The sequence below is a fragment of the Ovis aries genome, chromosome 1, assembly GCF_016772045.2.
Source record: "Ovis aries strain OAR_USU_Benz2616 breed Rambouillet chromosome 1, ARS-UI_Ramb_v3.0, whole genome shotgun sequence".
Taxonomy (NCBI): Eukaryota; Metazoa; Chordata; class Mammalia; order Artiodactyla; family Bovidae; genus Ovis; species Ovis aries.
The window spans coordinates 203940565-203953233 of NC_056054.1; the positions used below are offsets into that span (position 1 = coordinate 203940565).

Sequence of the window (12669 nt, forward strand, 5' to 3'; positions counted from 1 at the left end):
GTGTTGAGAATGAATTTCAGCTCATGGACAGGTTTATGTTACATTAGAAAGAGTATTAGTTTTGATGGTATCCAAAGGAAGAAAAGTTTCAAATTAGACCTGTTTCCTGCAAAATGCCCTGCATAAGTTGCCGAGGGTGGGCCATCAGCAGTAATTGGTCCTCCGAGAAGGTCTTTCTCTGCTTAGGCACTTGTCACTGTACAGTGGAGATGCCTTCTCTTTCTAACTTAACATAAAACTGTGGTGTGGTGTGTGGGTGCGGTAGAGATGCTGACAGCAGTGTGTGTTTCTCCCTGTAGGCCTTCGTGGTGAAACACCTCCTGGAGTACACCCAGGACACAGAGTCTAACCTCCAGTACAGCTTGCTGCTAGTCCTGGGCCTCCTCCTGACAGAAATCGTGCGTTCTTGGTCACTCGCACTGACATGGGCGTTGAATTACCGAACTGGGGTACGCTTGCGGGGAGCCATCCTAACCATGGCGTTTAAGAAGATCCTTAAGCTGAAGAACATTAAGGAGAAGTCTGTGGGTGAGGTGAGTGAGGGGTGATGGCTTCAGGGCAGAGAGAGAGCTCCCAGCCTGGGCTTTTTCCTTCCCTGGAGCCCCTGCTCTGTCCTTTACATTCCTGCTGAGCCAGCATCTGTGTCCTTGCAGTGTCCACTCACCGCTGTTTGTATCTCGTAGCTCATCAACCTGTGCTCAAACGACGGGCAGAGGATGTTTGAGGCAGCTGCTGTTGGCAGCTTGCTGGCTGGAGGACCTGTTATTGCCATCTTGGGCATGGTTTATAATGTAATTATTCTGGGACCAACAGGCTTCCTGGGATCAGCTGTTTTTATCCTCTTTTATCCTGCAATGGTGAGTAAGCCTTTTTACTGTATTTTGGCAGCTTCTCCACAGATGAATTACTTCTATTGGGCTTTATATAGTTGACACCTCTGAGGTATCACATCTTTGATTGGAAAGTTCTTTAAGCAGGTACCTGGTTTGGAAATATCTGGAAAGAGCTAAACAGTGTACAGTCCATACAGGCAGAATTTTGACTTCAGAGGAAGTTGGATGTTATTAGAATAAAGGCAGTAGCTCCTACGTGAGATTTAAAAAGAGAGTGTGAGTGAGGAGAAGGTCAGCAGGTGAACTCTGCCCCCAGGTAATACAGGAACTGTTGAGTCACTCCATTTCGAGCAGATGCTAACTGATATAGCTCTCCTGCTTCCCTTTGGTAGCCTCGATGTCTCTGATTGTTCTGAGGGCAAATACTTGCATTAACTTTCTTCCAGAGGAATGAATCAAGTACTATTATCATTTAAGAGACCACTTTTATTAAAAGGCAGTACAGGGACTCCCCTGGTGATCCAGTGGCTAAGACTCTGTGCCCCCAGTGCAGGGGGCCCAGGTTTGATTCCTGGTTAGGGAACTTGATCCCACATGCCCCAACTAAGGATTCCACATGCCGCAAATAAGACTCGGTGCAGCCAAATAAGTAAATAAATAGTAAAAATATTAAATTAAAAAAGAAAAGGCAGTACAACTACACGATGCTCACTTTTATAATAATCTTAAGTGGATTTACTTCCCAGAAAGAAGTAATTAAGAAGTAATTAAGTAGTAAAGAAGTAATTAAGAAGTAACACTTCTTAATTCTAAATAAGCTCTGATTTGGCATGACATTGTTTTTCCTTTCAGATGTTTGTTTCACGGATCACTGCATATTTCAGGAGAAAATGTGTGACCATCACAGATGACCGTGTCCAGAAGATGAATGAAGTTCTCACCTATATTAAATTTATTAAAATGTATGCCTGGGTCAAAGCATTCTCTCAGAGTGTACAAAGTGAGTTTAAAAACTTGGTGTATGTATATTGGCTTCTTTGCTTTCTGAGCACATTAGCTACTGGGAATCCTAATGTCGTAGGATCAGAATATCATATGTTCTTATAATATCCTATGACCGTTATGTTGATAGGGATCTTAGAGACTGTCACTTATGACCTCGCCTCGTAAATGAGAAAACTGAGACCTGACTTTTCCCAAGATAACTCAGCTGGTTATGAGGAACTGATTCAGTTTCAAAACCCCCTATCTATACTGTCACCCTGCCTGTGATTTTCTGGTCTGGACATGAGGCCGTCACAGAAAACAGTAGCAAGTGGCTGCTGAGAGCTCCACTTCTGCCCCCTGCCCCCCACTCTCTGGGTATGTGTGCAGTACGAGTAGGCAGGTGTAAGAACCTGGGGGTGGTGCTAGGAGAGGAGCTGGGCCGGGGTTCGGGACAGCTGGACTCTGGGCCTCACTCAGTAGTTTTTAAGTTTCTTTTCAAATAATTGATTTGTGTTGAGTCACAAATTTTTCAGTGCCTGGCCCTACTCTGATCCATAAATTCAGTGCAGACATAAGCATGTTGTACATAAATGCCACAAAGTTTGGAGGAAGAATTAACACCTTAGCTGGGCATTCCTAAAGATCTTAACAAAAGTTGAAATCTTGGGCCTTAAAAAGTGAAATTTAAGAAAAAATATATTTAAAGGCACTTTAGAGTTCAAATGAGAAGACATAGTTACAGTTAAATTTAATTTAAATATAATAGAAATGCCTGTTCACCAACCATAATCTCATAGTGAGCTAACCTGAATATGTTCCAATTAAGAATTTGGTGCAACTTTGGGTTGAACAGAAGAAATACAGTGTTCAGATTAAGGAAGCTGTTTTATTTTCACTGCTTGATTTGTTGAGTAAACCTTCAGGGACACTCCATAAACTTTATGAGTGGTCATCAGAAGGAAGCGACCACTCAGAAGTTCCAGCAATGGATCGGGCCCCTTCTTTAACTTGTGAATTTGTTGCCAATAGAAAGCAACAATTGGATGCTAACAGGATGTCTGCCAAGCCTGTTGTTGGCAGGGTCACCACTGATGGTCCCTTCTGGCTCTCGAATTCTGATTTTCTCAGTTTTCTAATCTTCTTTCTGAGATTGCACTCATCCTTCAGCTCCTGACTTTGGTATCTTTACCTGTGTGTATTAGCTTGAAAAGAGCATTCTTGCTCATTACAGACTTGGGTAAGTTATGTGATAAATGTGAAAGCAATGAAATGAAATTTTTTTTAAAGTATGGCTTGAGAGCTGGCTCTTAATATATTTCTCAGTGTTTGGGACAGTGGTAATACCTTTAAGGTCAGTGTGTAGCCTCTCAAAAGAATTGCTTCTGTGTTTGAAAATGTTTTGAAAAGACTTCACTGCCTTATTGTCATACTTCCTACTCTGTGGTCTTTTGAACTCCATGGTTACTCTGTTAATAAGGTTGTTAGTTTTGTAGATATTTAAAAAAAGTCATTCTGCTTACAAAAATTGTATTTTATCTCATTCATCTTCTTTCAGTCATCCTTACTGCTTTTTTGTGTGAAAGCCTCTTTCCTAGCCCCAATATACAGTAGGCACCCTAGTAAATCTTAGTTCCTTTCTAATTCTCCATTATTGTTGTATAGTCTTCCCTATAAGTACTTAAGCTAGAAATGAACAACAACCAGATAAGCAAACGTAACTGCCAAGAGCAGACATGATTAATGTGTTCATTCCTTCTGAACATAAGAAATTTGCAAAAAGAATCAGACCAAGGCAGAAGGTGATTATTGTACTGAGAAGTAATGGCTTTTCTGTTATATTCATTCCTATAACTTGATCCATTTCAAACCTCAGGCTTGCATACCAGCTTTCAGGATTAAATTATAATTGATGGTCATATTGACCTAGTTTTTGCATCATAGATGTTACAGGGTCCTTTTAAGACCCATGGTGGCCATAGATCTACCAAGTTGTGTTTGGTGACAGATAAGCAGTATCCCATAGTTTCTTTCGACTTGCTTTTTAGCAACTATCTTGCTTTTTTTCCTTAGAAATCCGAGAGGATGAGCGTCGGATGCTGGAAAAAGCTGGGTACTTTCAGAGCATCACCGTCGGCGTGGCTCCTATTGTGATGGTGATCGCCAGCGTGGTGACCTTCTCTGTTCACATGACCCTTGGCTTTGATCTGACAGCAGCACAGGTCAGTGAGTTTGGAGACATTTTAGAAACACCTCATGTAGAGATGCTCTGGTCCTGTTATGACTAGATTTGGATTTTTCACTCATGCAGTTAATCCACGTGGAAGAATGGAGATTTAGCCCCAGTGCCCAGATAATGTATGGCTTGTTTTTAGTCAGCTCAGCTTTGGGTTTAATTCTGAAATACAGATCATCAATTGATTTAGATTCACTGGGAATTTTAATTGGAGGTCTCATAAAAATTCTATCTTTAAAAAAATGTATTGGAAATATATCTGACTCATACCAACGTTGGACAGTGAAGCTGTAGCCCTCCTTAAACCTGAGAGGAAATTGAAGTTGTGTTACTTTAGTCACAGAGCCTCATCAGGCTCAGTTTCTCCTCTTTTCCTATTTTCAGGCTTTCACAGTGGTAACTGTCTTCAATTCCATGACTTTTGCTTTGAAAGTTACACCATTTTCAGTAAAGTCCCTCTCAGAAGCATCTGTGGCTGTTGACAGATTTAAGGTAAGTGGCTCCTTTCACCCCTCCATGTCAGGATCCGTCCATGGCAAAACTAACTGCTGCCTTTATTCCAGTGGGCCACATGGGCTGGCTACACTTGATGTTTTTCACCTTTAGCCTTTTGGCAAGTTGGTAAGAAAGAAGTCAGTGAAAGACTCAGAGGGCCTTTCCATAGAAATACGACTTTTTGCATTTTACAGACAGCCTATGTAGTTTTCGGCTCCCAAAATTTCATTGTTCCCCTTCAGAGCTAGTCTCTTTTGTCTGGACTTAACATGGATATTTGTTATAATTTACTGGGCCTTTAAGTGATTCAAACCTAGGCAGTTAGAATGATCAGGAGACTGTCAGCTTTTTCTCACCTTGATCTACATCTACCTTTACCAAATGCTGCTGGTCATAAGCTCTTTTTGATTCTTTTTTCTGTCCTGTATGTTGGTCATTCATGGTACAGGAAGTGCAGTGACATGGGAATAGTATAAAGATAGACCAAACTGAGAAGTGCAGTAAGGATTTTTTTTTCCTTGCAAGGGATTAGTTGATCATGCCTTGACTATGTTCTTTGTGCTTTCAGAATAACACAAATACGTGATACAAGAAGTAGATATATTTGGGAGGGTGGAGGGAGATAGATATTTGGAAATGGTTAGTACTTAAACAAAAACAAAAAGAAACAGCACCTGTGTGGCTGGATTCCCAGCTGTTGGCAAAGTGGCTGTTGACAAAGCCACTGCTGAGAGTAGCTCCTGCTAATCCTTCTTGGCTGCTGAGAGCAATACAAAAGTAAGGTTCTCAGCCTTGTTGGTCAAGAAAGGTAGTCCTCAAGAATGTGCCCCCCCAGGCCCAACCCTCCATCACCCCAACCTGGTTGCTAGAAGGCCAAATTCCAGAGCCACGTGAAAAGAAATGGTTTAATTGTAATCAGAGCTTTATTTTGCAGAACCCACAATGTCTAGCTTTGACGAAGGCAGATTTTTTTTTTTAATTGAAAAAATCTTAATTGGATTTATTCAGTGATTCATGAATTGGGCAGCATGCAATCTAGTAAAGAGAAAGAGCTCTGAGGAGCTATACAGAATGAAAGGATTTACAGGCAGAAGGGACCGGGAACAAGGATGTTTTCCTAGGCAGAAAACTGCATTGGTTATTGTGAGGTTACTCTCCTTTAGGGGATAATAGAGGTCTCTCCGGAGAAGGCAAACTCTTGCCTGGAAACTCCCATGGACGGAGGAGCCTGGTAGGCTGCAGTCCATGGGGTCGCAAAGAGTCAGACACAACTGAGCTTTCGCTTTCATGCATTGGAGAAGGAAATGGCAACCCACTCCAGCATTCTTGCCTGGAGAATCTCAGGGACAGAGGAGCCTGGTGGGCTGCTGTCTACGGGGTCGCACAGAGTTGGACACGACTGAAGCGACGCAGCAGCAGCAGCAGCAGGGGTCTCTCAGGCATGTTTCCTAGCTAGTGCTGATCAGGTGATTCCTCACTGACTGGTTTAATATTCCATTCCTGGGAGAGGTGAAACTGTAGTTAAGTCCTAGTTTGGGGGTCACCATCAGCAACTCTATTTGAGGCCTGTTGTTTTTAACACCCCATAGGAAGCAGACCAGAATTGATCCTAAATGGGTCAATTTCCTCCTAAAACAAAAACACATTTTTGATAGGATTCAAAACCAGGACCTAGAGTCTCATAGTGTAATATTCAAAATACCCAAGATACAATCCAAAATTTCTCTACATACAAAGAACCAAGAAAGTTGAAAACACTGAGATGACCCAAATGTTGGAATTATCAGAAAAAGACCTTAGAAATGAAAAGATAGTCTCAGCAGAGAAATAGAAGAGCTAGAAACTAACCAAATAAAAACTTTTACACTAAGAAAATATATCAATCAAGATTTGAACATATATTGAATGGCCTTAAAGATAGATCAGTTGAAATGATCTGTAATAATCAGAGTGTTCATCTCTAAGGCAGATGTTTTGACCATTAATTAGTCCCCTGTTTGTTTCTCAGTCTTCTTTAGTGAATGGCTTTGGTGACATTTTGGATGAAGGGATAGGAATTTATAGTGTAGATTTGTTCACTCCTGTTGTTTCTCGAGAGCTCGCTTTTCGCTTACTAGTGAGAACTTATATTGGCAGATGGCTTTTCACACTATAGATCCTTCCTCTACCCAGGAAGTTTCAGAGTTAATAATAGAAGCAAAACCACCCACAGCTCTGCTATATACCCCATGAGAATAAGTCGCGTTCTGGCTAGTTCCTTTTGTCAGTCTTCTCCTCCTCCCCCGCCTCTACTTCTAGGAGGATGATAACTTATAGAAAGGCAGTGAGCAGCCGCCTTATACCTTTTCTGATAAGACAGTCACCACTATAGTGTTGCCGGGTTTAGCCAATAAAAACACAGTTAAAACCCAGTTAATAACTGCATGAGATGTACTTAGACTAAAAGATTAGTCATTGTTTATCCTGAATCACAGTTTAGCTAGGTGTCCTGTATTTTATCTGGCAACTCTACGAGTGGTCCCCTCTTCTGCTCAACAGATACACTCCAATTTGATTGTTTAAATGACTGAGAGTAGTGTCTGGATGGTCATCGTCCTCTGGTGAAGCTAAGGTTTATGGGTGATGTACCTCTAAGATTCTTGCCTGGCAGGTGCAAATGTTCTTGCCTGGCAGGTGCAAATCCATGTAGATATGAATTCAGGTGCATGGGGCCCTTGTGTGCCTCAATGTGTCCAGGCAGAGTGGCTGAGGCTGAAGTCCTCCTGGGAGGAGTACGGGGCTGTAGGGAGCCTGTGGGAAGGGAAAGTGTGGACAAGCTGTGCAAGTCAGAGGCACTAGCATAGTTTTTATAGTACATGAGCCCTAAGAGATCCTTCTAGTAACTCTTTAGGGGAGAGAAATGACGGGAATTCTGTCAGCATGTGGTTCAGTCTGTGAAGGTGGGCAGAATATTTGGCATGTTATTCTCAGCCCAGTCTTCTCAGGAAGGCTCTGAACTAATGAAACCAATGGCTCTTTTCAAACAACTAAACTTTACTCTTTTTTTTAAAGGTTGACCAAGTGGAAAGATTATCCAGATTTAGAAACATGACACTTCTGGGAAGATGGAGGATTAGGAGTGGGTAGGAGATGTGGCAGTTTAGGAGTGGAAAGACCAAGTTTAGGCGTTTAGGATTTAGGAGAAGGGGCTTGCTCTCAGGCAACGGAATTATGTGGTACACTTAATAGCACCTGCAAACTTTAAAGGGCTTTTAAAATAGTTAGGGGTTCTTGGTAACGAAGTGACTAAGGAAAGAGTCCTGCCACTAAAAGTTATCTTTTTTCTAAAGACTTTCTAATGTTTAAAAAAAAATTGTTTAATCATGTTGGGAATCCAACTGGTATAGCATCCTGTGGAAAAGATCACTTAGTTAAGGGAGGTGTCAGAAGTGGGTTCAAAGTCATGGGCACCTGTTGGTTCTGGGCAGAGGTTTATTATGGTCACTGTTTCCAATGTAATTTCCAAGACATTTAGCTTTTCAAGCATTCCTCTTTTTTTCCCCTGACATGCCTCAGTGGGTTTGGGAAATGGGTGGGAGGGAAAAGTCTTGCTTTCTTCTCAACGGGGTGTCTGAGGGAGATACCTTTCCCTTTCATGCAAGCCCTTTGTTTTAATTCTCACAAGTTCCAAGGTCGGACTTGAAAGACATGAGAACTTGTTGGTGAGAAGATGTACTCTGCTGTCGATCAAACCTTAGGTACTCCTTTCTAACTGGAGAGAGCTAGGGCTGGTCATCAGCTCACTTCAGCCTATCCCTGTGCCATGTGGTACGTGAGGAAAGTGCCCAGGCTTAGGGGCCCTGCAGGAGTGGTCTGGATGGCAGAGTGATGAGGGTCAGGGCAGGAGAGCAATGTGCCCTTTGGTTTTCCTGCTTACATTTTACTGCCTACCACTCAGCAGCTCCTGAATGAGAACAGAGGGCTGCAGACCACTCAGTTAAATATCCCTGGTCCTCTTGAGAGTGGTGGAAAAGGAAAGAGGAGTTTAGCATGTAACTGGTAGCATAGAATGTAGGCCGCTTGAGGAGGCCCCTGTCCTTCCCAAGGTGTCCCCACATTCCCGTGACCTCTCCATGGGCTTGAGGCTGGGCTACACTAATGAGCTACCTTTTGCCCTTCAGCTTCCTTCCACTGTATAGCCTGATGTGTTTTGCTACGTGAGTGTACGCCCTAGGCTTGTCTCCCTGGTCTTGATCCAGTGTCTCATCTTTGCACCTCTCTCACAACTCCTATCAGAGTTTGTTTCTAATGGAAGAGGTTCACATGATAAAGAAAAAACCAGCCAGCCCTCACCTCACGATAGAGATGAAAAATGCCACCTTGGCATGGGACTCCTCCCACTCCAGTATCCAGAACTCACCCAAGCTGACCCCCAAAACGAAAAAAGACAAGAGGGCTGCCAGGGGCAAGAAAGAGAAGGTGAGGCAGCTGCAGCGCACTGAGCATCAGGCGGTGCTGGCAGAACAGAAGGGTCACCTCCTCCTGGACAGTGACGAGCGGCCCAGCCCTGAGGAGGAAGAGGGCAAGCACATCCACCTGGGGAGCCTACGCCTGCAGAGGACGCTCTACAACATCGACTTAGAGATCGAAGAGGTAACTGTCTCCCGGCTGTCCTCTGGGGAGAGGGGGCTGCTACCGGTCGTTTCGGCAAAGTGCTTCATGGCTGGGAGTGATTTTGCACTAAAGAGCCAACCTGGCCAGGTCGACTCTAGAAGGGATTCTTGGGAATTTAACACTAGAAATGAATAACAATAGAAATAAATAATAGAAATGCTCTCATGAGATACTCATTTTGTAAACAAGGAAATGAAGCATTCAAGCGGGTTTTCCACAATCTTGCCCTGAGTAGATTTGATTGTTATGTGTGAGCTGTAATAGTGATTTCTTATTATAACTCTGTGTGAGCTGCTCATTAGTGCTGGGCTATGCATAGCACAGAACCTGGCGTATAATGGGTACTCCCAGTGGTGCTGTCATCAGCAATTCTATCGTAACTTTATTTTTTCATGAAAGTAAAGGCCATTATGGTATATGTGTTACAGCCCAGGACTAGAGTCTCTCAGAAGTCTCCCTATAAGGAGTGACTACCAGACACTCCAGCTTCAAGGCTTAACCTACTGAATATGACTGGGGGCCAGCAGTGTGTTGAGGACTGCAGCATCCAGAAAATCCCAGGGGTATATATATCTGCTCACTCCACAGCCATTTGTCTTTAAACTTTTTATTTTGTACTGGGGTACAGCCAGTTAACAATGTTATAATAGTTTCAGGTGAACAGCAAAGGGACTCAGCCATACATAAACATGTATCCATTCTCCCCCAAACTCCCTCCTATCCAGGCTGCCACATAACATTGAACAGAGTTCCTTGTGCTATACAGTAGGTCCTTGTTGGTTATCCATTTTAAGTACAGCAGTGTGTACATGTCTGTCCCAAACTCCCTAGCTATTCTTTCCCCCCACCCTTCCCCCCTGGTGATCATAAATTTGTTCTCTAAGTCTCCACAGCCATTTTGAGTGCCATCTGTCTGTCAGGCACTGTTATAGAGCATCAGAAACCAAAATCCATGCCCTCCTGGATTTTGCCTTCTTCTGAGCAAAGGCAGCTGGTAAACAGGTAAAGGGGCTACAAAGAAAAGGGGATGAAGGGCTTGATGGACAGCGAGCAGGTGTCACTGCAGTTTAAATAGAATACTTGAGGGAAGGCCTCAAACTAAGATTCTGCATTCCTCAGAGCACAGCCAAAAAAAAAAGTGATAACAAGCATGACGCTTTTATTTTATTTTATTTTTTTACAAATTGAGGGCTTCTGGCAACCCTGCATCAAGCAAGCCTGTAGATGTTTTTTTTCCAACAGCATTTGCTTACTTCATATTTTTGTTATGTTTTGATAATTCTAGAAATATATCAAACCCTCCATCAGAGAACATTACAACTCATTGAAGACTCAGATGATGGTTAGCATTTTTTAGCAATAAAGTGTTTTTACATTAAAATAGGTACAGTGTTTTTTCTTAGACCTAATGTAATTGCACACTATATAGGCTAAAGTATAAAGTTCAGTTCAGTTGAGTTGCTCAGTTGTGGCCAATTATTTGCGACCCCATGAATCGCAGCACGCCAGGCCTCCCTGTCCATCACCAGCTCCCAGAATTCACTCAAACTCACGTGCAATGAGTCAGTGATGCATCCAGCCATCTCTTCCTCTGTCGTCCCCTTCTCCTCCTGCCCCCAATCCCTCCCAGCATCAGGGTCTTTTCCAATGAGTCAACTCTTCGCATGAGGTGCCCAAAGTACTGGAGTTTCAGCTTTAGCATCATTCCTTCCAAAGAAATCCCAGGGCTGACCTCCTTCAGAATGGACTGGTTGGATGTCCTTGCAGTCCAAGGGACTCTCAAGAGTCTTCTCCAACACCATAGTTCAAAAGCATCAATTCTTCGGCGCTCAGCCTTCTTCACAGTCCAACTCTCACATCCATACATGACCACAGGAAAAACCATAGCCTTGACTAGATGGACCTTTGTTGGCAAAGTAGTATCTCTGGTTTTGAATATGCTATTTAGGTTGGTCATAACTTTCCTTCCAAGGAGTAAGCGTCTTTTAATTTCATGGCTGCAGTCACCATCTGCAGTGATTTTGGAGCCCCAAAAAATAAAGTCTGACACTGTTTCACTGTTTCCCCATCTATTTCCTATGAAGTGATGGGACCAGATGCCATGATCTTCGTTTTCTGAATGTTGAGCTTTAAGCCAACTTTTCACTCTCCTCTTTCACTTTCATCAAGAGGCTTTTTAGTTCCTCTTCACTTTCTGCCATAAGGGTGGTATCGTCTGCATATCTTGAGGTTATTGACAGTTCTTCCGGCAATCTTGATTGCAGCTTGTGCTAGTAAACATAACTAATACAAACACTGGGAAACCAGAACGTTTGTGTGAGTCACTTTATTGCGATATTTGCTTTACTGCAATAATCTGGAGCCAGACCTGCAGTATGTGCAAGGTATGCCTGTATTTGAGCAAAGATTTGAAGGAATGGGCCATGAGAATACATGGAGGAAGAAGAGCATTCAGGCAGAAGGAACAGAAGCACGAAAGCCCCGTGTGTGTTATCTGTGCTTTTCACAGGAGCAGAGTGAGCATGGGAGAGAGGGGAGGGTGCTGAAATCAGAGAGGATTGGAGTGCCAGAGCCTTCGTAATGACTTCTGCTTTACTCTGAATGGATAGAAAAGCCACTAGAGGGATTGGAGGAGAAGAGTGATGTGATCTGACTTACAGATGCAGAGAATCATTCTAGCTTCTAGATTCAGAAGAGTGTAGGAAAACAAGGAGTGAAGCCAGGAGAACCAAGGAAAAGCATTGGTTTTCTGGACCGTGGTGGTGGTGACAGAGGTGGTAAGGGATGTTCATCTACCTCATTGGAAGTAGTCTTCAGGGGTTCTAACGTGGTATGAGGCATGTTGTTGTTGTTCAATCGCCTAGTCGTGTCTGACTCTTGCAACCCCATGGATTGTAGCACGCCAGGCCTTCCTGTCCGTCACCATCTCCCGGAGTTTGCTCACGTTCATGTTCATTGCATTGGTGATGCCATGCAGCCATCTCATTCTCTGACACCCTCTTCCTCTGTCCGCAATCTTTCCCAGCATCAGGGATTTTTCCGGTGAGTCATCTGTTTGCGTCAGATGACCAAAATACTGGAGTTTCAGCTTCAGTCCTTCCAGTGAATATTCAGAGTTGATCTCCCTTAAGATAGATCTGGTTTGATCTCCTTGCTATCCAAGGGACTTTCAGGAGTCTTCTGCAGCTCCACAGTTCGAAGGCATCAGTTCTTTGGCATTCTGCCTTCTTTACAGTTACAAGCTGGAATCAAAACAGACGGGAGAAACAGCAACAATCTCAGATATGCAGATGATACCACTCTAATGGCAGAAAGTGAAGAGGAACTAAAGAATCTCTTGATAAGGGTGAAGGAAGAGAGTGAAAGAGCTTGCTTAAGACTGAATATTGAAAAAACTGAGATCATGGGATCCACCCCCATTCAGTTCAGTTCAGTTCAGTTCAGTCGCTCAGTCGTGTCTGACTCTTT

General features: G+C 43.2%; 1 protein-coding gene across 7 annotated transcripts in view; it reads left to right on the forward strand.

Annotated features, from left to right (window-relative positions):
- The window catches only part of ABCC5 (ATP binding cassette subfamily C member 5), an 81329-nt gene that overhangs the window by 26701 nt on the left and 41959 nt on the right, over positions 1–12669 (forward strand). For all 7 annotated transcript variants that reach the window (XM_060419847.1, XM_012098084.5, XM_060419856.1 and 4 more), the window contains 6 exons: positions 300–533; positions 684–857; positions 1686–1833; positions 3891–4039; positions 4438–4545; positions 8824–9180. In XM_060419847.1, the coding sequence (XP_060275830.1) occupies positions 300–533; positions 684–857; positions 1686–1833; positions 3891–4039; positions 4438–4545; positions 8824–9180 (1170 nt within the window). The remainder of the gene's footprint in view (positions 1–299; positions 534–683; positions 858–1685; positions 1834–3890; positions 4040–4437; positions 4546–8823; positions 9181–12669) is intronic.